At 41.0% G+C, this 23,365-nt stretch overlaps 2 protein-coding genes across 2 annotated transcripts in view; one reads left to right on the plus strand and one right to left on the minus strand.

The window, feature by feature from the left end:
* Nucleotides 1-3,638: 3,638 nt before the first annotated feature.
* On the minus strand, nt 3,639-21,457 carry CCDC47 (coiled-coil domain containing 47). Its single transcript, XM_061144368.1, has 13 exons — nt 21,226-21,457; nt 15,998-16,266; nt 15,455-15,562; nt 14,765-14,939; nt 13,067-13,188; nt 12,632-12,697; nt 10,750-10,851; nt 10,436-10,546; nt 9,394-9,479; nt 8,063-8,121; nt 7,657-7,766; nt 7,257-7,424; nt 3,639-4,183 (listed from the first exon to the last, which is right to left on the minus strand). Exons 2-13 carry the CDS (start codon nt 16,259-16,261, stop codon nt 4,103-4,105), a joined length of 1,452 nt encoding a protein of 483 aa, XP_061000351.1. The 5' UTR covers nt 16,262-16,266; nt 21,226-21,457; the 3' UTR covers nt 3,639-4,102.
* Nucleotides 21,458-22,035: 578 nt separating this feature from the next.
* DDX42 (DEAD-box helicase 42) overlaps nt 22,036-23,365 on the plus strand; it is a 35,420-nt gene continuing 34,090 nt past the window's right edge. The window contains exon 1 of the mRNA XM_061144369.1: nt 22,036-22,194. The gene's annotated coding sequence lies outside the window, so the exon portion shown is untranslated. The remainder of the gene's footprint in view (nt 22,195-23,365) is intronic.

Below are 23,365 nucleotides of genomic sequence, written 5' to 3' on the forward strand. Positions count from 1 at the left end.
CCCACAAAAGCTAGTTTGAAAATCTTTGGGCTAGACTGTTTAAAGGAGCAAATTTCCTTGCAGAAAGTTCTCCTAAATCCAGACAACTTAGAAAACTGGTGTAATGCAAGACCTATTTTGAGTTTACAAACTCAGTGTCTTCTTGCTTTGCTTTTGACTTATGAGTTCTGGGGTGCACAAGCTCCATTATGCTTCTCATTTATGTATAATAAGGGGTAGGACTCTTCAAGATTTCTGGAGCCTTCTGAAATTTGTTTGAAGCCTAGAGGAATGGAGATGGACTGATGAGCACTGAGTGCACTGCCCTCTTCAAGATAGCACATAAATTAACTGTGGGAACAGTAAAACTAATTGCCTAGAATACTTGAGTGACAGCTGGAAATGCTTATGATGTGTAGTTTAACAAGTTGAGCAGGATTATTTAATTTATAGAGCATTTTATATGTCAAAGCACTTTATGTGTGCTAAATTGCTTCAGTCGTGTCTGACTCTTTGTGACCCTACGGATTGTAGTCTGCTAGGCTCCTCTGTCCCTAGGATTCTCCAGGCAAGAATACTGGAGTGGGTTTCCATGCCTTCCTCCAGACCAAGGGATCAAACCTGCGTCTCTTGTGTCTCCTGCATTGGCAGAAGGGTTTCTTTACCACTAGTGCCACCTGGGAAGTCCTGAGCACTGTCCTCTGAACAGGCATTTCAGAAAGGTGAGTAGATGATGCCCACTTACAGATGAGAAAAGAGACTTGTCACAGCACTATGACAGCACCTGGGTTGCAACCCATGAGCCCAGGGCTCTTTCCTGAAGCAGGAAACTGGCTTCAATTCTAGCTTTGCTTCAACCTTGGAAAGTAATATAAGTACATGCAAGAAAAAGGCAAAAGCTACTTAAGCATTTAGGTTGAAAATGTGATAGGAAAGCAAAGTTGATACAACAAATAACCTAAAGACTTACATGGTACTAAATACTTTAAAAGGCCTGGGTGTCTTTTAAAGAAAAAGTTATGCTATTTGGAAAAGCAAATAGGTGGAATTAAAGAGGACAATTAATTTTAAAAGATGAAAATAAAACCTCGTAATATCCATTGAAAGCAATACAGTAACAGACATGAAGTTCTTCCTTTTAGGGGGAAAAAAAACACATAAAACTTTTTTTCTGAAATTTCTATCACTTCTCAGGTCACAGCTGAGATGATGACATTCAACTTGCACAAAGATAAAACCATCACACTTATCCAAATGCAAACAAATCTTTGGCCCATCACCAAATTCCAGAAACTAAGAAAAGCAGTATTTTTCACTGTTGTTTTAGCATTCTGTAGTAGAAGCCACTCTTACGAGTTTAACTGTCTCCTCTCTCTTACCTCTTTTCAAATCATTTAAAATGAGGAGAGGCCAGAACTGAAAGAAAAAGAAGCTGGAATGATAAAATACAGTATTTTGCCCCTTGCACCAAAACCAATTGTCCCATTAAAAAAAAAAAAATTTTCACATTGGTGCCTAACAAGGAAAGGTTCTATCATTAAGGAAACAGAATTATAAACTACCCACCCCCACCCCAATACTGTCATGTTCTGTGTAGATACACATGTTATATCTATAACTTAAGAGAACTCTGAAAGGATCTGCTTGGTTTCCACGGAGAGAAAGAAAAACAAGACAGAATAAAGCAAAAATACACCACTAGGAGAGTAAACCTAGATGATACACTTTTATAGTGCTATCATTTACAGGAGAATTTTGCACATATTACCTCTTAGTGTTGACCTACATGTGAGGCAGGTAGAGAAAATAATTACTATCCTTACCTTGTAGAAGGAAGAATGAGACTCAAAGAGGTTAGTGACTTACCCAATGTCAAAGGATTAGTAACTGGTTTTGCTGGCACTAAAAACCAAGTCTTTATCTTCCAGTCCAGCACTTGTGGTACTGCTAAATGCCCAGGCAATGCAGACAAGACTGGAGGGCTTAGTGGTTTTCTAACATGTGACAGTCAACAACATTCTCCTTTCTTTGTCCCCTCAGTCACAGGAGAGACAATGGTGTCTCAACTTTAGTGGGGGACTTTGAGGGAGAAGCCTATTAATAGGGGTATAAAAATAGAAAACATTCTATAAACAGCTGGTGGGATTTACCAGGGGGGTCCAGTGGTTAGGACTCCACGCTTTTGCTGCCAAGGGCATGGGTCTGATTCTCAGTTGGGGAACTAAGATCCTGCAAACCGTGTGGCAAGGCCAAGAAACAAAAACAAACTCCAAAACCAAAACCTGCTAACAGTTATAGGGAAGCCTGGTGTGCTGCAGTCCATGGGATCACAAAGAGCTGGACACGATTTAGCAACTAAACAACAGAAGGATTATTGTCAACGCCAGCTCTTTTGAGGGAAAAGCATTTCAGTGCTTACTTTTACTGAACAAGAAGGACATTCCTATGGGCTTACACTCTTGTAGGGAAACCCCAGAAAAGTAAAGGCGGCACTCTGAGACTTTTGTCAATTAGTTTAATATACGTCCATAGGTAGTTCATATTAATGCTTAAATTACAAAATTAGCTGCCATGGTCCAAATGTGTGGGATTTTAAGAAAGCTTTTATTAATCAAAAGATGGCTAAGCATATCAACTTTGATTTCTAAAATGCAGGTCAGTGTTTGTAAAACAAGGCTAATTTGAGAAATATATAGCATTAAAGTAATTCAACTTTATTTTTGTTATCTTTAATAACTTAATTTCATGAACTGTTAAAAAAAATATTATATTTGCTTCTCCCAGCTTACACATTTCTGCACTGACCTGGAGAAAAACCCATGTGGAGAGTTTCCATGCAGTTACAAAGGCAGCAGCACATGCTGTTTTCACAGCAACTTGTTATTGCCTCGGAACACACTGGCACATAAAGCATCAACAAAAAATACCCACCCACCCCTCTCCCACAAAAAACCCAACCCTTTCCCAGCCCCAGCAAAAATTACCTGGTACAAGCAGTGACTTTAAAAAATGCTTTCTTAGTAGGAAGCATTTATAAAATGCAGAGATCTGAACAAGCTAAGTGCTCGTGCAGAACAGATGGGCCTCTCCCCCAAGAGTTCCTTCCTCAAGAGGCAGGAAGAACTCTCTATGGTTTAGGAAAGCTCATGTTAAAAAGTATATTTATGCATATTCATGGCTACTTCTTTGAAGAAATATACCCAGCCTCAACTGTGGAAGCGATAAAAGCAGAAGGAGAAGCATAGGGACACAGCCACAACAGAGTACAGAGCTTCTCCATGAACATCCGACAGGCTGCAGCAACCAAGGAGAACGTTTGTTGACTTCACGCAGACCACTGACCTCACCTAGGCGAAGCAGGTAATTTTTCATGCATTTGTTACTCAAGAAAACATACAGCCACTTAAAATACAGCATTCACATTGTCATGAGCTCGTTGTATCAGGTAAGGAGAAAACCGTGCTCTTATCTTCCTATCCCTAGAAGTTTCCGTGTACATGTAAGTATCCTAAAGCCTACAGATATCCTATGATACTGTCATAAGCACCTCCCACCTATAAACATATACTGAACTAGACTGTTGAGTCCCTGAAATTTCAATACCACATACAGTGTTCTAAATTTTATTTTTTTCACAAGTTTAATGTAGACACAGAAGAGAACACCAAGAAATGTTTATTGTGTAATTCCAATTGTTATTTGTGGAATTGCGGTTTAGAGTCAATCTTCATAGCCATTTCAACTGCCTAGCTTAAACAAAAAAGCAACAATCTAATTATATATCTATAAATTTCATGATATTTCTTCAAATATCAAGCACTAAAAGTACTGATGATTCATGTTATAATTTTTTAAATATTTTAAAACTACACAGATTTCATATATCATCCCTTTTATAAAATAATCAAAATAATTTGATTATCTGGAAGAAAATTACTGAAACAGACTCCTTCCAATGTATCTATAACCTCTGTAAAACTCCAAGCCAAAACAGAACAGGTGATGAAACAAGGATTTCTCAGTCACTGGGAAACTTTAAGATGAGAAATGAACTGGTAGCTTTTGTTTCCTGTGAATTTTGAACTTAAAGGTGGCATCAGGACTTAGGTCTCTGGGATGGCTATTACATGGCTTTCACTTTGATTTGTTTCATCTTCATTTGCTTCTTCTCCAATTTCTTTTGCTCACGCCTCAAAGCAGCTTCCTAAAAAGAAAGAGGGAATCCAAACTAAGATTTTAGTACTTGTTAAAAAAAAAATCAGAACTGAATACTGCCTATACTGCTTAGGCTAATACCACAAATAACATTTCAGAAGATAGTTATAAGAATTGCTAACACGTATGTTGGTTAATGAAAATTAACTTGAAGTAAAGTGAAAGTGAAGTCGCTCAGTCGTGTCTGACTCTGCGACCCCACGGACTGACTACAGCCCACCAGGCCCCTCCGTCCATGGGATTTTCCAGGCAAGAATACTGGAGTGGGTTGCCATTTCCTTGAAGTAAAGGTAACTAAAATCTCTAGAGTGAAATTAGACAGTACACTTATGCAGACTTTGTTACTTGAGAAAAATCTCTGATTTTTCCCAAATATAAGAAACAGTAGCCCAACTTTCATCGTAACGTATGTATCTGGCAAAAGCTTTGTATTTCAGTTCAGAAAATCTTAAGATCTTGTTTGATCAGGTTATTAATTATAAATCTCTTCTTATTGGCATAGCCTTTACACTGGAGCCCAACACCTTTCAATCCATAATGTCTGATTGAGAATTTTTATCATATTTTTATTTAGGAATTAGGAGTATGCTTGAGCGTATGCTCAGTCACTTCAGTTGTGTCCGACTCTTTGTGACCCTATGGACTGTAGCCTGCCAGGCTCCTCTGTCCATGAGATTTCCTAGGTAAGAATACTGGAGTGTGTTGCCATGCCCTTCTCCAGGGGATCTTCCTGATCCAGGGATTGAACCCATGTCTCTTGAGTCTCCTGCATTGGCAGGTAGGCTCTTTACCACTAGCGCCACCTGGGAAGCTCCAATATCTGGGTATATGTTTCTCTATATTTTTCAAATTAAATATAGAACAAAACAAAACAAGCAAAGCTCCAGCAGCAGTGGCAAAAAAGTCAAGATCACATGTATACATGAGCCATTCAAGCCAGAAACTCATTACAGGATTTTTTTTTTGGTGGGGGGAGGGGGGGGGCAAGTCCTTTCCCATTTAATTCATTGGATCTTCTCACAAGATACCTAGGCCTAGATATTACAAAGTGGTGGTTCTAAAAAAAGACATGATTTATACCTACAAGCAACTTACAATCTGACTTAAGTTCTGGGCCCCCTTTTATCTTAAGCCTATTATAGTTTCAGACCCTAGAAATATTTGGAGAACTCTTTTTTTCATAGAAAAATGAAAGGCATTATCTATTAATGAGTCCATGTAGATTCTTCTTGTGTTTCTATTAAAAAGCCAATTATATTTATAAAGAAGATTGCACAAACACAGAGCAGTATTTTCAGGGGAAAAATACCCACCAACTAAACCAAACCAAATCAAACAGAAGATGATAAGAAAAGACAGGATGAGAGGAGGCCTGTGCTCTTCTGGTCACTTCACTCGATGGCATGACTCTTACTGGCAACTCAAGTACCACACAAGGGCTCACTTTTTCTTGGCAGCTTGCCTCTTCTACTTCCAAGTATTTTCTTCAATCCTTGAGGTTATTCTCATTAAAAGTCACATTTCCCAGGACTATGTTTTTCTCATTTTTTGACTAGCCATTTACAAGGTTTAAAATTTTATAGCTGGACTATGGCATCTTACTTCACAAAATATGAGAACATGCTAATGTTTGAAACACAACATACTATAACCTAAAAACAGACATTTCTCCAAAGAGGACATACAGATGGCCAACAAACACATGAAAAGATGCTCAACATCACTCATTATTAGAGAAATGCAAATCAAAACTACAGTGAAGTATCACCTCACACTGGTCAAAATGGCCATCATGAAAAAAATCTACAAACAATAAGTGCTGGAGAGGGTGTGGAGAAAAGGGAACCCTCACATACTATTGGTGGGAATGTAGATTGATACAGTCACTATGGAGAACAGTATGGAGATTCCTTAAAAATCTAGGAATAAAACCACCACATGACCCAGCAATCCCACTCCTGGGCATATACCCTGAGAAAACCATAACTGAAAAAAAAAAATGTACCCCAGTATTCACTGCAGCAGTATTTACAATAGCTAGTACATGGAAGCAACCTAGATGTCTATTAACAGATGAATGGATAAAGAAATGATGGTACATATATACAATGGACTATTACTCAGCCATAAGAATGAAAGCATTTGAGTCAGTTCTAGTGAGGTACATGAACCTAGAGCCTGTTACACAGAGAGAAGTCAGAAAAAACAAAATTTCATATATTAACACACATATATGGAATCTAGAAATACAGTGCTGACAAACCTATTTTCAGGGCTGGAATAGAGACACAGACAGAGACAGCAGGCTTTGGACACAGCGGGGTAAGGGGGGCGGCCAGGTGAGAGTAGCACGGAAACACGTACACTGTCGTACGTACAACAGACAGCTAGCGGGAAGTGCTGTGTGACATAGGGAGCTGAAGGGGGGGACTCGGTGACATCCTGGAGGGGTGGGATGGGGTGAGGGAGGCTCCGGAGGGAGGGGACACATGTATACTTCTGGCTGATTCATGCTGTTGTGTGGAAGAAACCAACATGATGTTGTAAAACAATAATCCTCCAATTAAACATAAATTTTAAAAAATTCCTAAAACAAAAGCAACAAGTAACTTTTGAGGTTCTAGTGTGTACAAAATAGAAAACAAAATACAAATAAAAAATATTAGAATTTTCTAATCTATAATCAAAATAGAAATTTTATAAAACAAGTTTATTTGGACCACAGGTACATGTGTCGGCTTCTATTAAAATTTCTAATTTCTTTCTACCTCAGTATGTGTTTGGCCTGAAATTTGATAGTGGAACTTTCAGAAAGGCCTTGTGCTGGGAACAGAATAATTCATATCATTCACCAGGATCAAGACTCAATCTAACACGGTTTGAACAGGGAAGATTATTCCTCCTTTTTTTTTTATAGTGATAACTGTCCCAAATGCTAAGAAAATGCTAAGCTTTTAGCCCGTGCACATGCCTACACAGAATTACATTTAACAGCCAATATGGCACCAACAGGCATCCCCTTATAAATGTTTTACCGCAGCAATAAGAAAAGTCTCTCTCACCTCCAGTCTGCGCTGCTTCTCAGGATCCTCCTCATTCATGATTCGCTCCTTCTCGGCTCTCTTCTTCTCCTCCCGCCGAGACTGGGCTGCTTCCTGTCTCTGCACATGTGTCAGCTTCAAGAAGTTCTCCTCCACTCGAGCTCGGTTCTTGTCTGCTTTTTGTTTGCCCTTTCCCCAGGAAACAAAGCAATTCATCAGAAATCCATTTCAGTCCAGCAGAAACAAAATCTCATTCAGTATTCTTTCATAAAACCACTCCCACCGGGCAGTTTCAAGCCAGCAAGCAAAGATAAAATCTCTGAAGTAAGCAAAAGATGACCCCCTCCTCCCCGCTGCCCCTCAACAGGGGGAGGGGAACAACAAAAAGAGGCTCCAACTTATAATAAAAATAAAGTCTTACTTCTCTGTTGAGTCGGAACTTTTTGGCTTTATCAATAGAATAAATCACCATGTTCATCAGTGGTAGTAAAGCCTCCATATCCTTTGGGTAAGTGTTACCTGAGCCAGGCACTGGAAAACAAAACCATTTTCTTATTGAGTTAATGGCAGCATTCAGACTTCTGGTATTAACTTTTTATTTTTACATTAATAGGCTCCTTTCGCCAAGTTTCTTAGACAGCTAAAATGCAGCAGCAAATAGAAATTAAAATATATACAAGTATCTCTTATTGAAGAAACCTAATACCAAGATGCTGGCATGGGCTTAGTTTTAATGTAGTTTTTTATTGCTATCTTTTAGAAAGAAGCCATACTCTCCTTAAAAGCATCTCACAGAAAACAAAGAACTCAGAAAGCAGAACACTTACCATTAAATGTAAACAATAGTGTCCTCTTAGTGTCAGGCAGCTTTAAAGGCTGACCCTCCCTGTCATAAAAGAAAAGGCTATTTAGAAAGAACATAAGAGAGAGACTTTCCATGCACATAAGTCACAATTCACTTAGATGAACAGATACCTGCAAATAATCAGCACAGTATTTGTCTTGGCATCCCCAAGTCAAATATAATCTCAGAGACTGAAGGAGCTTTACAGGTCATCTGGTCCTCTCGTCTATCTGATGGATGCATTCCCAAGTGATCTTTATCCTATCCTTGAGCACCTCCAGTGATGTCCCCTCCAGGCAGGATATATTTCATCTCACCTGGGGAGCCAGAAATGAGCCTATATTTAAGTATGAGGCCCATATTTTAAAACCTTTTAATTTTGGTGGATTTTTTAAGTTTTATTTCCAACTCTTTATCTGTCTTCCTATAATGAAGGCTATTGTTTTTGAGTCAAGATCAGAATAAATTTAGAAATAATCTACTGTAGCATATAATAATTCAGTTCTGACTAACCAAAGATTCCTCCATAACCTCACCCCGTATAAGATGCTCCATGAATCCGCAATGTGATACTTTGCCCACAGTATTATTACTCAGCTGAGCAAGGTAAGGATGATGTAATGCTATCTAGAGGCATAAGCAATTTTAATTATCTTGGTGATTTTGACACAAAACTAAAATCCAAACTGGCTTTTTTAACTGTACTCAACTCCACAGTCCTTAGCCAAAAATTGAGGTCAGAACCAATTCTACAACAAGGGTAAACTTAAATGTGCTCTCCTGAGACCGGGTGTGAAATCAAACAACAAATTTAAGTCCTAAATATGTATGTCTGAACAATGTTTTTATAAAGCCAGAAACTTTACAAGCATTAAGGGTGTCTGATAATATACTAGCAAGAAGATATTCACCCAACCATTAAAGAAGGAAGCCAGAAAAGGCCATGAATTACAAAATGCTTACATTTGCAATCAATCAGACACAAGTCAGACATCACAGATTCACATCATAAATTAAAAAAAAAGACCCTAGACTATAAAAGACAGAAATTACTAGTTGTACTTTCTTAGTACCAGCCAGTCTGTGAGATTCTCCTTTACCTCACTGAGGGGGTGATGCATACATGCAGTGACACATGCAAACAGACGGGGCTTATTTGATTGTTTCCCATAGGTTTTCAATTACCTTCACGACGCATGCAGTCAAAGCAAAGGAAAACTCATTTGGGAAGGGTAATTGCAGAAGCACCTTGCAGGTATTTCAACACAGAAAGCTAGTGAAGAAAACTGATCAATATTTTTATCTCATACGTACTCTTGCATAATTTTTGGACCAGAGAACTGGTCTGAAAAATGAATGGATTCAATCTTGTCAGCATAGTGTGTAAGAAAGTGAAGCATCTGAAATAAAGAAAAGAAAATTATTTTTTTAAAGTAGGTTTGATGCAACTCCCTTTTTTCATAAAGATACTCATTCTTTAATCCTCCTTACTTTTGCACAATGTCATGAAGCCTAAAGCTTTACAATGAAACTAGTACCTTTTTTAGTCACACCAATGATCGAAAGTCTTCCTAGTGTGTAGCTGAAAATTTCCAAAATAATGTTCAAAATACAAATGAAAAAAGCAACGATATCCCACCTCCCAAAAAAACAAAGAAAGAAAAATACGAATGAAAGCATGAACATAAAATCTAAACTGTTTTCAGGGATTCTTCACAACCATATTACCCAGAACTTACATTTAGAACTGTCTTTCAGCTATCTTATATTTTATCTTATACTATCTTATATTATCTTTTTTTAAAATCTTATACTATCTTATATGATAGTAAGATGTGCTGCTACCATATACAGCCAAGAGAAAAAAAATATAGTTTATTTCTTTATTTATTTGGCTGTGTCGAGTCTTAATTGTTGTATGCAGGATCTTTAGTTCTGGTGTCTGGGATCCAGTTCCCTGGCCAGGGATTGAAGTCAGGCCCCCTGGGAACTGGGAGCACAAAGTCTTAGCCATTGGACCACCAGGGAAATCCCTATACTCATTTTCTATTCTAACTGAAACTTTAAAAAAAAAAAAAAGGTACTAAATGACATGGTGATAAGGATTAAAGTTGTAGTCCTTTTCCAAAAAGCCTAAATGCCATTAGCAATCCTAGGGACAACTGATTCTTGGTTTAGAGAGAACTTCTTGGCTAATAAAATTGCCTTTTTGACAAGTGAGTCTAGTTTTAAGGAAGGTATTTTAATGCTTGTGTGGAAAACGAAGATAAAATGATTAATTTGTACAGTGGAACTTTCAGGGAGACGGCCCTATATATGGCCAAGATCTGCAAATGTATGTTTCTATTGTCTTTACCTTTGTGTCCATCATTCCGTCTGTGACTTCTCCCATCTCTGACAGGATGGCCAAGGAGTCAGGCAGTCCATACTTCGCTCCTGACTTAGGTTTGTCACTACAAAACTCACTCTAGAGGAAAAAGTGGTTGAAAGTAAGACATGATATTTTATTATACACAGGAACTTCTCTTCTCAAGAGAATAGGTACTGACCTGTTTCAAAGTGATACAACTGTTCAAGCTATATAATTATCTTATGCCCTGAAGTTGAACTTTTATGTAATAAAGAGACACAGTTTCTACATATTATTTGAGTTAGAAGAACCTGACATACCAGATCCTGCATCTCTTTCTGTAGTCGCACCAAGGCTTTCCGAGTGCCAACAGCAAACACGTAGGTATCCATGTCTTCATCATTCATAGTTACTTTTATTTGCTTAAAAAAAAACAAAAAAAACCTCACCTATTAGGTTCTATGATAGGCAGATTTCTAAGACAGCCTCCAAGATTGCTGCCGACTGCCACATCCTCCCCTTGAATATGAGCAGGACTTGGGAATGTGGTATTATTGCTCCCATGATATTGTGTTACTTGGAAGATGGTTCCTAATCAGCTGACTCTGAGTTAATCAAAAGGGACACCGCCCCCCACCCCCAGGTGGACTGATATAACCAAGAGAGTCCTCAGAAGGGACTGGGCCCTACTTGAAGAAAGACTCAAAGTGTGAAGGGCAATGGGGCGGGGGGCAGGGGAGGGAGGGGTGGGGGCCGGACCACATGGCAAGTGCCTGAGAATGGCCTCCAGGAGCTACGAATGGTTCAGCTACAATTAGCAGGAAAATGGGAACCTAGAAGCACAGGGAGCTGAATTCTGCCAAAGCCTGAATGGCCCTGGGAAGAGGGGCCTAAGCTCCAGAGGCATGGAAGCTCTGTGCATCACCCAACCCCCAGACCTTGCCCCATACCTCTCTTCCATTTGGCTGTTTCTGAACTTCATCCTTTAGAATAAGCTGGTAAATGTAAAGTGTTTTCCTGAGTTCTGTGAGCTATTCCAGCAAATTATTGACTCTGAGGGGAGGGCTGTGGGAACTTTATAGATTTATAGCTGGGCAATCAGATGTCTGGTGGCCTGATACCTGCAACTGGCATCTGAAGTGTGGGCAATCTTGTGGGTCTGAGACCTTTAACTTGTGGGTCTGGCACTAACTCCAGGTAGACAGTATCAGAACTGAACTGAATTACTGGCCACCCCGCTGGCATCTGGAGAGTCAGAGAACTGGTTGCTAGCACTGGAAACACCCCAGAAGCAAGTTAAACAGTTTTTAATACTCTACATTGGACCAGAGAGATAAAGTTATAAGCCTGAAGAGTCTGGTATGATAAAACATGGTCCCGTTTCTTTTATTAACTCTTTCTTTAAAAGTTTAGGTCAAAATTTACCAGTATATATGAGGATGAAGGAAATGTTAATGGAGGGAGATATGGCAAAGACCTGAGGAGATGGCAGGTGCTAAAGAAAAGGTTTTCTACCCTTTGATCAGTGAGGGGAAACTACACAAAGTAACACCCTGAGCAGAACCCTCCTGATAACAGGGCTTAAAAATATAAAGAACTTCATGTTTGTTGAGGTTGTTTATCATTGCAGGGAGAAAAACAAAAAAACAAAAAACAACAAAAAAAGGTAAAAGGCTGCCTGGCTCAGAGGAAAAGCAAAGATTAAATCTACCTCAGGAAATAACTAAAAGTGATTAACACAACACAGTAAAGAATAATTTCTACGAAAAAGATGCTGAAGATGCAGCAAAACTTCCTCCGTTGAGTTTTAATTGATGAGACTCTAAAAATGAGTGGATTAAATCATCTGCAGCCATATTAGAAAAATTATATAAACAAACAGGTTTGCAACAACAAAAAAAGAGAGCTTTTAAATAACAATTGAGTTTAAGTCCAATAAAAATATACAAAATATTGTATATTACTGATACAGCCCTTATTAACCAGGTATTATTTGTAGCTCCTGGATCACCCCCGCACCCCTAGTTGCAGCTGCACATTGAGTGGAACGTGATCTGTCTAAACAGAAAAGGTTCCATTTTGGAGGGGACAAGGGACATGAGTTGTCACAAAGTCCAAGTATAATCCAGGCAAGAAATGGAACAAGCTCTAAGATGTGAAGAAGCCAATCTGTACAGAGAAAACCAGGGGACGAATACCTACCACTTGATCACTCACTGGCCTCATCATCCGGGCCAGGACATTCAGTAAGTCCTGCCTCTTGAGGAACTAGAAAACAAGAAAAAAGAAACCCAAGAGAACAATCGCAACTTCTACTTGCTATAAGGAAAAGACCTTAGGAGGGAACTCACATGCTTCATAAAATACACGCTACATTAGCCAGTCAGTAAAAAGACAATATTTATAGTTATTTGCTTGTACCATCTTAGCTCCCTGACCAGGGACTGAACCCAGGCCCCCTGCAGTGGAAGCATGGAGCCCTAACCACTGGACCACCAGCTGATTCCCCAAAGATGACTTTGAGATCTCACTTTAAGTCAAGCATGAAGAAACCAAGACACTGAACTTACAGGCTTTGAGAACACGCTGGAAAAAATGATAGGAATACATACACTGCACCGGAAGTTCCCCACTTACCCTCAGCTGGATAAGCATCCCCTCACAGCACACCCGGCCAGAACACCACAGGTTGTAAATGTGCTCATTCTCCTGGTTCAGCTTTCCTGTGCTGGTGGCTTCCTTGTTGGTTCCATCATCCCCTGGGGGTAAAACCACTTACCATGATCCGCTGGAAATGTTGGGCCTAGTCACCACACTCTCTTCTACTCTGACCCCAACATGACGGTAACTTTAGGTGAGCAACACTTTGTTATCTTATAGAACTCTCCTCTACACATAGATTACACGAGATGGGCATTATTCCTTTTACTTCTTATTGTCGCCATTAAAAAATTATGGACTCGAGCCATTACTTGTGTGTCCTTATCAATTAATGACATCCAGCTTGGAGTATAAATATCTCAAGAATAGGTACAAAATGAAACAAAGTCAATTTAAATGTCTGTCAAAAGTTTTTTAAAAAGAAAAAACAAAAACAAAACCTATGTACTGAATAAAAAATATCATTAATGCTAACCAGTCAGCACTCTCTCATTGTGTCTCCTTTCAGTTAACTTTATCCAAGTTTGCTTTTTCAGCAGCAAAATAAAAACGGTATTAAGAGTTGTATTTTAGAGCTAGTGTGTGTTAAACTGTTACTCAGTCATGTCCGACTCTGTGACCCAATGGACTGTAGCCCGCCAGGCTCCTCTGTCCATGGATTTCTCCAGGCAAGAATACTGGAGTGGGTTGCCATTTCCTTCTCCAATTTTAATAACTCAAAAAAGCCCACATTCTAGTCATTTCCTCTCTTCATTTAATTCATTAAGTGTACCAAAAAATGTGTCCAACCTTACAAGGTAAAGCAGACCGATACACCAACTAAAAACACACCAGAGGAAGTGAAGTGCTTTATTTTTTCCTAATTTCCAGGTCAAAAAGTACTGAAAGAGTATACTATTGTGGATAGCATGGATTTTGGAAGTAGGTTGACTAGGTTCTAATATATCATGGTTGCAACTGAATAGCTTAGACAAGTTTTAACATCTCTAGACCTCAGTTTCCTCTTTAGGAAAACAGAAACTATATCCAACTGACAATTTTGTTCTAAAGATTGAATAAGAAACAATGTATGCAAAGCACTCAGGAAACATAGTACACAGTCCCACTAAAGAGCAGAAGAGATGGATACTTGTTTACTATCAAAGGGAAATAGATTGTTTAAAGCCAAACAGAGGTCAAGGTGGATGAGTCCACCTTACCCCTACACCACACAATGACAGGGCCTCCTCTAAGGTACTCCAGTGTACACCTCTACACGCATGCATGCATGCTAAGTACACCTCTGCAGTGGATCTCAAACCAAAGTACCTAAAACCTGAAGGAATTCTGAAGGACTTCTACAAGACGAATTGAAAGCATTTCACAAGCTACCAAAAATGTCAAAACTCTTTGCTGTTGGCTGGATTTTTATCAACTTGTTTTGATAACACTGATTACCTCACTTCTATCTGAAGCTTCATAGCAAATGATGAATAATGAAAGATGAGAAAGCTATTTCATAAATGCAATGTATTCATTATGCAAAATCTAACAAAAAAGGGATCCTTGAGAGAGGAAAAAAAGCATCCTCTTCGCAGTGCAGGAAAGCAGTTAGATGCTGATACTGAGAGCAATAAGCAGTTCTTAGCACGCAGTTTTGAAGCAGGTGGCTAGACCTGTATTAGCTTAACTTACCTACTAAGGTAAAGTTGCTCTCCAAAAGCTCCCTGTGAGTGTTAAACCAGGCCTGAGCAAGGCGACTGTTTTTATTCTTCCCGATGATATAATTCATGATGTACGCGAGCAGACCAGTCACCATCAGAATCTCCAGATAATAACTCTCCCAGCTGTTCTGGAGGTGTGCAGGAACCTGGGGAAGGACAGTTGTTCCATTCAATGTCGCCTGAGGCTTTGGAGGACAAAGTTAACTCATGGGGAGAAGGAGAATATCCATACATGGAAGTGGATACTTTAGATAACTGTCACTGAATATGGTTATACTTTGAAAAATAGGCCCATTTCGGTGTTTTAGGTCATTTTTGTAAAAGATTCTTTAAGGAAATCTGAGGATAATCAAACAGAATGAAAAGCTGGAAACCCCTCTGTATTTATCTTGATTCTGAGCCCCATTCCCTAAATAAACCCAAAGTCTATCCTCTTCATTCCGTGGTAAATAAAACGAGGAAGGCTAAAATAAAAACATAGGGGTTTCTTCTCTATGTGCACAGTGTTATCAGAGGAACTGATGTCAAACTCTTTCACCGCTCCCAGAATTATATCAACGCCCAGGATTACATCAGCTGCATGTCACTAATTATATTTCTGAGATTAATGACAGGAAGATATTTTGTTTGTCACTTTGGGATTCAAAATCTATATACCTACATCAACAATTGTTATTGGGTCTTTACTTTTGCCAGAAGAAGTATCTGGTTTGTCTTCATAACCTTCAAATTCTTCATCATCATATGGTTCACTCTCCGTATCTCCCTCCTACAAAAACGAGGCACAATCTGTTTCCCCATAAATGTCACGAGCAATTTTATCTCATTTTTACAGGCAACATTTGTAGAGGAAAAGAGAACATGAAAACAGCAAGCACAGGACACAGAGATATGACATATTTTAAACAAATGACAACTCTCCATGAATTTGAACCCTGGGTTCTAAATGACACAAATTCCACCCCTCCACACACAAATACACATCTAGCCCACTCCTTCCCCCGTCCAGGCTTTCCATAGAGGAGAAAAATACAATTTATTCTTTGTTGAATATAAAAGGTGGCAAGGAACCACAAACATTTAGAAGAGCTCCACCTGCTGAATAAAAACAAACATACCAGAGAGTAAAGGTCTCCCTACGTGCTAGTTACACCATGTCCCATCCTTCCAATTTCCCGAGAAATCAGTGAAAAAGCAGCTTTACCTGGGTATCTGCATCTTCAAAGTCTCCTTCTTGGCTTTCATCCTGCCCTTCCAACTCCACAGTAGTCTCATCTTCATCATCTTCAGTGGTGATCACCCGTTGAGGAGATTCAGTGACAGAATCTTCTGCGACATCCTCAAATTCAGCAAAGTCATTATCATCATACTCTACGATGTCTTCCTCATCCTCAAAATCATCAAACTTGGCTTCAGAGACACTCCCAAATATCAAAAGGACAACACAGAAAGCACGGAAGCCTTTCATTGCACCTTAAAAATGAGTAAAAAAAAAAAAAAAAAGACAAAACCAAAAAACCCTAAATGGACTGCTTTTCTACATATACTGATCACATTTTGTAAATAGTTAAATCTAAGATCCTCCCACTTTTCTTATTGAATACTACTCATTTCAGATAGCATTATATAAACAACAATAAGGTAGGCTCAAGAGGCCTGGGTTCTAGTCTGGGCTCTCCCACTAGTTATCTGTAAAATCTTGGACAAGTCATTTAATTCCTTTAGGTTGGGTTTCCATTTATACTGTGTATTCAGGAAGCATTTTTTTGAGTGCTTATAAAAAGTTTTATATAGAAACTGGAAAGAGGAATAATAAAAGAATGAGATGCAACTATTTATTAGTTGTAATAAAAATAATACGTAAATAGAAAAGCTCTTCAGCATTAAATCAACTTTATATGCACAAATCATCATCACCATCAAAGCAAATGTTTAAGACACAAAGTGCTACACACTGTCCTAAAGGCTTTACAAAGAGCAACTAATTTAATCCTCTCAACAACCCTCTGAAGGAAATAGCTTTATTAACAGGAATGTTAATTTCATATAATGAAATCTGACTGGCAAGAAAAATGTGCCCAATGATATGAAAATATGAAGGATAATGAAATCATCTTACCAAATGTGTAAGGTTTTACAAAAAAGGGGAGTGCATGTGAGGCAGAGTTTGAATAGTAGTTAGATTTCAATCACCAAATCTATTTAGGCTGTATTTCTAGTCCTCCTCTCTTTTTATCTAAATACCAGCCCTACATCACCAAATGTCTAACAGACATGTCCATTTTGATGCCTTACAAACTTTTTCTGTATAGTATAGTAAATATCAGGTAGTACATATCATGGGCTTTGTGGGCCAATTACCTATCTCTGTTGCATATTCTTCTTTAATTAAAAAAAAAAAACCTTTAAAAATGCAAAAACAATTCTTCGTTTGCAGACTGTACAGACAGCCTGTCTCTCAGGCTGCATTCTGACCCTGCCCAAAAGTCATCTCAAAATCAACAGGTACCTGAATTTCTCTATTTTGATATTAGTATCAATCCCATATTTCTAGTTCTTACTTGTTGAAAAGAGCAAGATACCTAATTTCTCATCTTCTTTTCCCTTTGAAATCTAACCAATCACCAAATTCTGGTGTTTCCTTCTTAGATTCCCAAAGCCACCATGATAACCCAAGTTATCACCACCTACTCAAGAAACACAGTATTATCCTAAATGGTCTTCCCTGTCTCAACTCTCTCCCTACTTCTCTCTAAAAACTACCATTCTTCTTCTCAGACATGACTATTGTTTTATAAGGATTCAATAACCAACAAAGGCTAACCAGTTCCTGTAGAATAACATAAAAACCCCTCTGGCTTTCACTACTTTTCATAAAATGCTCCTACCAAAGCAAATCAAACATACTGTCAACAAGCACATCACTGTTTCAGATGCTATGCCAAGAGAATCTAGCTTTAAGGATATGTGTTACAGCATGATAGGAAAAATCTGAAACTGGTTAAACCATGCATATATACAAATACAAGCTTACTTTTTGTTCATTAATGAATGAAGTTAGAACCCAACCCATGTTGTTTTAGAAGCAAATACTCAAACAAAAAGGTCTGGAAGGTTACACATACATCCACATATAAATAGTAGTTATTATGTATGGTAGGAATATGGGCATTCTGCATGATTTTTCTAATTTTTCTAAGATGTTTTTGTAATAAAATTCTTTACAAAATAAAAGGATAGTTCTCACACTCAAGAAAAGGCACTGTAATGTGAGGAACAGCTATAGCACAGAGGCAGGAAGCAGCACATTTTAGAAGTCTGGAATGATAGAACATTGGGTTTGCAGACCCAAATGGGATCTGCACAGGCCAGATCAAGATGACGTTGCTGTTGAGTGGCTAAGTTGTGTCTGACTCTCTTGCGACCCCATGGACTGTAGTACACCAGGCTTCTCCCTCCATGGGATTTCCCAGGCAAGAATACTGGAGTGGGTTGTCATTCCCTTTTCCAGGGGATCTTCTAAGCTGGGGAATGAACCTGAGTCTCTTGTGTTGCCAGGCCAATTCTTTACCACTGAGCCACCAGGAAAGCCCAGAAACATGATGGTTCTTATTTAAATACCACACTAAGATGTGTGGATAATGAGAATCAACTAAAGGATTTAAGTACCAGAGTGCCACGATCATATCTGCAATTTAACCCTGACAGCTCATACACAGGTGAATCAGAGAAGGGCACCGGAGGTGGGAAAAACTGGAAGTGGCTAAGATAGATGGAAGATAAAACACGACTGAACCGGCAGTGGTATTGGGAATGAACAGGAAAATAGATTTGACAGGTATTTAAAAATTATATTTGTCAACATAAAGAGACTGAACATAAAGAATGTGGGAAAGGAAGATCTTGGGTGATTCCAAGTTTTGGCTTGATTAACAGCTGGACAAAGTCGTCCTTAAGACAAAGAACAACAAAGGAGGGGAAAAAAATTGGGGGGAAGACAATAAATTAAATTTAGTACCGGCTGAAAGGTTTGGAGTATTTTCAAGCAATATGTTAGATGATTAACATTTATCTCTTAATTTTCACAATCCCAAAAGGTATTATAACTTATTTTACAAAAAAAGAAAAGGAAGCAGTTTGAAATATATGCCTGGAATTCAGGATATGAGCCTAAGTTGGAAATAAGATGGTGTGAGAATGGACCAGATTCCCAGGGAGTATGAAGAGTTAGATAAAAAAAAAAAAAACCCCCGCCAAAACATCTTGAAACAAATTATAACAGTTAAGAGGTGGGCGTAGTAGGGAGAATTCCAATGCAAAACTAAGGAATGGATGGACAAAAAGAGACTTTGGTTCAAGTGCTATCATATTACAGAAGCCAAAGGAGAAACACATCTCTAAGGAAACAGAGGTTGGTTTCAACTGCAGCAGAAAGTTCAAGTAAAATATGGACCAAAATTTTCAAATGTTAATGAGGAAGTCGTGATTGGCAACTGCAAGGAAGTGGTGCAGGATGCAGGCAGCTGAGCACTAAGAGTGAACGGGTGGCAAACGGGAGTATAGACTAATCTCTCAAGGTGCTCTGGCATCATGAATATTTTGTATCTCATATTTACAACACCATAAATTCATAAAGGAAATTGGTTCAATATCAAAGGCTATTGCCCAATATCCTCCAACTCATGGCTGCTCGAGCAACAGTCTTAGAATCGGACGAAGTTCATAAATTTTGAAAGGCACAAATGATTTGAGAAATGCCACGAAGGATACGTCAATATTCTATCCTTTCCAACATTTGATCTTTGAGGTTAGTACGATGGGCTTTCCTGGTGGCTCGGTGGTAAAGAGTCCATCTGCCAATGCAGGAGACATGGGTTCAATCCCTGATCCGGGAAGGTCCCACATGCCTTGGCATAATTAAGCTAGTGCAGCACCACTATTGAGCCTGTGATGGAGAGACTGGGAACTGCAACCACTGAAGCCCGCAGGTCCTAGAGCCTGTGCTTGGCAACAAGAGAAGCCACCGCAAAGAGAAGCCCAAGCACCACAACCAGAGACAAGCCCTCCCAGTATGGAAGACCCAGCAGAGTCAAAAATAAATAAACAAATAAAATTAAAAGCAGAACAAAACATCAGCTCTACCACTTGCCAGCTGTATGATCTTGGGCTAATTACTTAAATCCCTGTTTCCCAGGTACCAAAAAGGGATGTCCATTCACTCCATGCCTCGTAGGGCTACAGTGGATGCGACAGGAGATAGGTGCTTGGCACATGCAAGGCCCGCAATAAATAGGAGTTCCCGTTATTTCCTTCCACTGTGCCTAATGAACACCCTGTAAGATGTAAAAATACTTCATCTTTGGTATTCCCTTAGAGATCCGTGTTTGAAACTTTTTCAAATAGAGAAGCAAATACAGGTTAACATTGACACAGTAAAGCCTGACTGCCTGCCTGCCAAAAGGTCTGTGAATTTCCACTTAGAATGTTTACACCAGAAGCACTTCTAAGATAACTCAGCACTGTAACAGAGCCCCTTTAAGAGTATCTAGGTTAAAATTATCCAAGCCATCTGTGCCTTGGCCTTCAATCTCAGAAGTCTCTCTGCAGGCACCTGTCAACTCATTTCTCAAATGCACAAACCCTGCTGGAGGGGCAGACCCAAGACTCCCTGGACAGGGCACAGTGGCACTGACAAGTCCTGTCTGATTTCTTCTCCTAGCTTATTTGGCAGTCTCAGCGGTTGGTTTAGTCACCAAGTCGTCTCCAACTCTTTGCAACCCCATGGAATGTAGCGCCAGGCCCCTGTGCCCATGGGATTTCCCAGGCAAGAATACTGGAGTGGGCTGTGGTTGGGTCAGGACTTAAAAACGAAAGATGAGTATTAAGTGTGGAAATCATTCCTTGTTGGCATTTTAGAGTGGGTATTTCTGACAATGGCCAGACCCTAAAGCTTGGGAGATCATGGAGACATTCCAGCCTGTCTCCTTCCACACGCTGGATAAAAATGTCTTATGTTAGAAACCTGCAGAGAAGATTCACCACCGAGGTTGCTGCTTCTGTTAAACCAGCTGGGTCTAGTCTCTTCCCCAACACGGAGAATCAGTTCTCTGCTCCATTATTCCTGCTGCACGCTTCAACTTTGCTCTGCGGGTTGGCATTTGCTCAGAGTTCTGGAAGTTGCCCAAAACCGTTAAAGTCACCCCGAACAGCACTCCCAACAGAAAACAGGGACTCGGGGTGGACAAAGTTTGGTATGTTCTTAAGAAAATAGGGAAAGGCGAGAAGGTGCGGGGATCGAAGCATGTCACCAAAAAGCTGGACTTTGGGGTTGAACTGGGAATAGGGACCCGGGTAGGCCACGCAACTCAGCGTCACCGCTCGGCCCAGCCCGGCCCGGCCCCACCGACCAGCGCGTCACGGCCCGCGCCCTACCTGCACCGGGGGCTAGAACCCGGCCCACTGCTCCTGCGGCCGCCGCCTCTATCCCGCCTGCCTCCGGTCCCGACCACCGCCTGCCGGGTCACCGCGATTTCACTGCCCCGACGCCTCTAGGACACAGCCTGACCAGGCAGCTCGGTCACGCCGCGCCACTCTTCACGTAGCCTCCGCCAGCCGTTACGTAGAATGCGTGAGGCTGGCCCGCGCCTGCGCGCGGCGCGGGGCCGAGACAGCCCTGGGGACTGCGCGAGACCGCCTGCTCCCCCGCCCCGCTGAGGCAAGGTGGGGCGGCCGGGAGAATTACATAAGCACCGCCCCTGGGCCGGAGCTGCCGGCGCCCATCCCAGTGCTCTCCGCTAGGGTTCAGTCTAATTGTCATCACGCTAAACCCGTGCTCCGGAAGTTAAAAGTCACCATGCTCTACGAGACCACGTGTCCAGGGGCACGCGGAGAAATGTCGCCCAGGTCGTATTTGCTAAGGGGCAGAGTTTAGGGAATCGGCAATTTCATGTGGATGTGTTTTCCACTCAGCCCCTTTTGGGGGATTTTTTTTTGGCGGTTCCCTGCCACGACTACTTTCTTCACTCCCAGACCCACTCCCTATACGGGCCATAAACACTCCTCACTCAGCAGCAATGGCTGTAAGGCTCTGAGGCGTTTGTGAGGTATCCCGGAGCCTTAAGGCCCAGAGCCCGCGGCGCCTTCCGGGAGCCGTAGACCAGGCTCCGCCCTTCGGCCCGCGCTCTCTGCACTGCGCATGTCCGGTTTTGTTCCCCTCCCCCCTCCGTCAGCAACGGGCCAAGAGGCGGCGGCGGCGGCGGCGGCGGCGGCAGCGAAGGGGGCGGAGAGGGAGGAGCGCGGCGGGACGGGGCCTGGACCGCGCGTACTGCGGGCCGTGAGGTTCTCTCCGCGTCGGCGGTAGCAACAGCTGCCTCGGCAGCCAGAGTAGCAGGTTTGCGCGAGGTGGGTCTGGACGCGGGGCCGTAACCCCTCGGGGGCCCCGCAGGCAACTGCGGGGCCTAGTGAGGGCCAGGGAACCGCGGCCTCTCTTAACAAAGAGTCGGCGGAGCTTCCAGGAAGCCGAGGCGCCGGGGCCCGGGGAGGGGTAGGAGTGCGGGACTGAAGACTCGAGGAGCCTTTCGAAGCCTCGTCGCCGGCCCGCTTCTCCCACAACTCTTAATGAGGCCCAGTTGGCGGCTTTCCGGAGGCGGCGCTCGCCTGTCCGGGAAGGGATTTGCAGGGTGCTGGGCTCCGGGAGGCATCGGCACGGGGAGGATTCTGACCCGAGCCAGCAGCAGTTAGCAGATGCTAGTCTCCAGATCGGGGGACCTGCCAGGCCAAAGTTGCCAAATCTGAAGACAGTGAAAGGCATAGTCAGTGATCTTTGTGTAGCTTTGAGTGTATCTCTGACTAGCATCAGCCTCCTCACAAAACTTTTTGCGGCCTGCTCAAGAGCCTTTCTGATGTGGGTAAATAATTTATATGGAGTTGCAAGCTTACGCACCAATAATATAAGGAAGAACAATCATACCAGTCGAGAGTTCGGGGGAATCGTAGCTTTCTTATCATCTTAGCGGAAGCTTTGCCCCCTCACCCCTTTGGGCGGTCATTCAGATTCCTCTGGCTTCCCATACATTTTGATGTTTTTGTGTGTGTGTGTGTGAATGATCTTTGTATATATCTATTTTCTGTATACACATCACCGAACTCCTAAAGAGCAGAGATTCTGTTTTAATTCACTTTAACTTTCCAGAGCCAAGCCCAGTGGAAAGTCTTTCATACCAAAATTCATTTTTAGACTTTAAGTGGTGAGGGAAAAAAAAATGTATGTTGTATTTTCCTGTACCCAGATGGGACATACTATGGCCTAATCTGCAGTTCATTCACTCAAGAAATATTTTTGTTGATAACTTCTGTGTGCCTGTTCCCTACCAGTGTTCTTGGTTTGTGACCCGACCCTCATGAAACGTTGTAGTGAGGGGAAGAGAGAAAACAAATATATAAATTATACTGTATGTTAGAAGATGATTAATGCCTTAGGTGAAAAAAATAAAGCTGAAGAGAGGAATGGGGATATTTTGCATTTTTAAACAGCATGGTCAGGGAAGTGTTTACAGACAAGCTGATGTTTAAG

Source organism: Dama dama, chromosome 5, assembly GCF_033118175.1.
Source record: "Dama dama isolate Ldn47 chromosome 5, ASM3311817v1, whole genome shotgun sequence".
Classification (NCBI taxonomy): domain Eukaryota; kingdom Metazoa; phylum Chordata; class Mammalia; order Artiodactyla; family Cervidae; genus Dama; species Dama dama.

Bases quoted from the DNA above. Each gene is read 5' to 3' on its own strand.
- CCDC47 (XM_061144368.1), bottom strand. From the start codon at position 16,261: ATGAAAGGCTTCCGTGCTTTCTGTGTTGTCCTTTTGATATTTGGGAGT. The intron at 15,563-15,997 runs GTAAAGCTGCTT...TCGTTTTTGTAG, and splicing joins TTGAAGATGCAGATACCCAG to GAGGGAGATACGGAGAGTGA. The intron at 13,189-14,764 runs GTAAGTTAAGCT...TTTTACCCCCAG, and splicing joins GAGCAACTTTACCTTAGTAG to GGGATGATGGAACCAACAAG.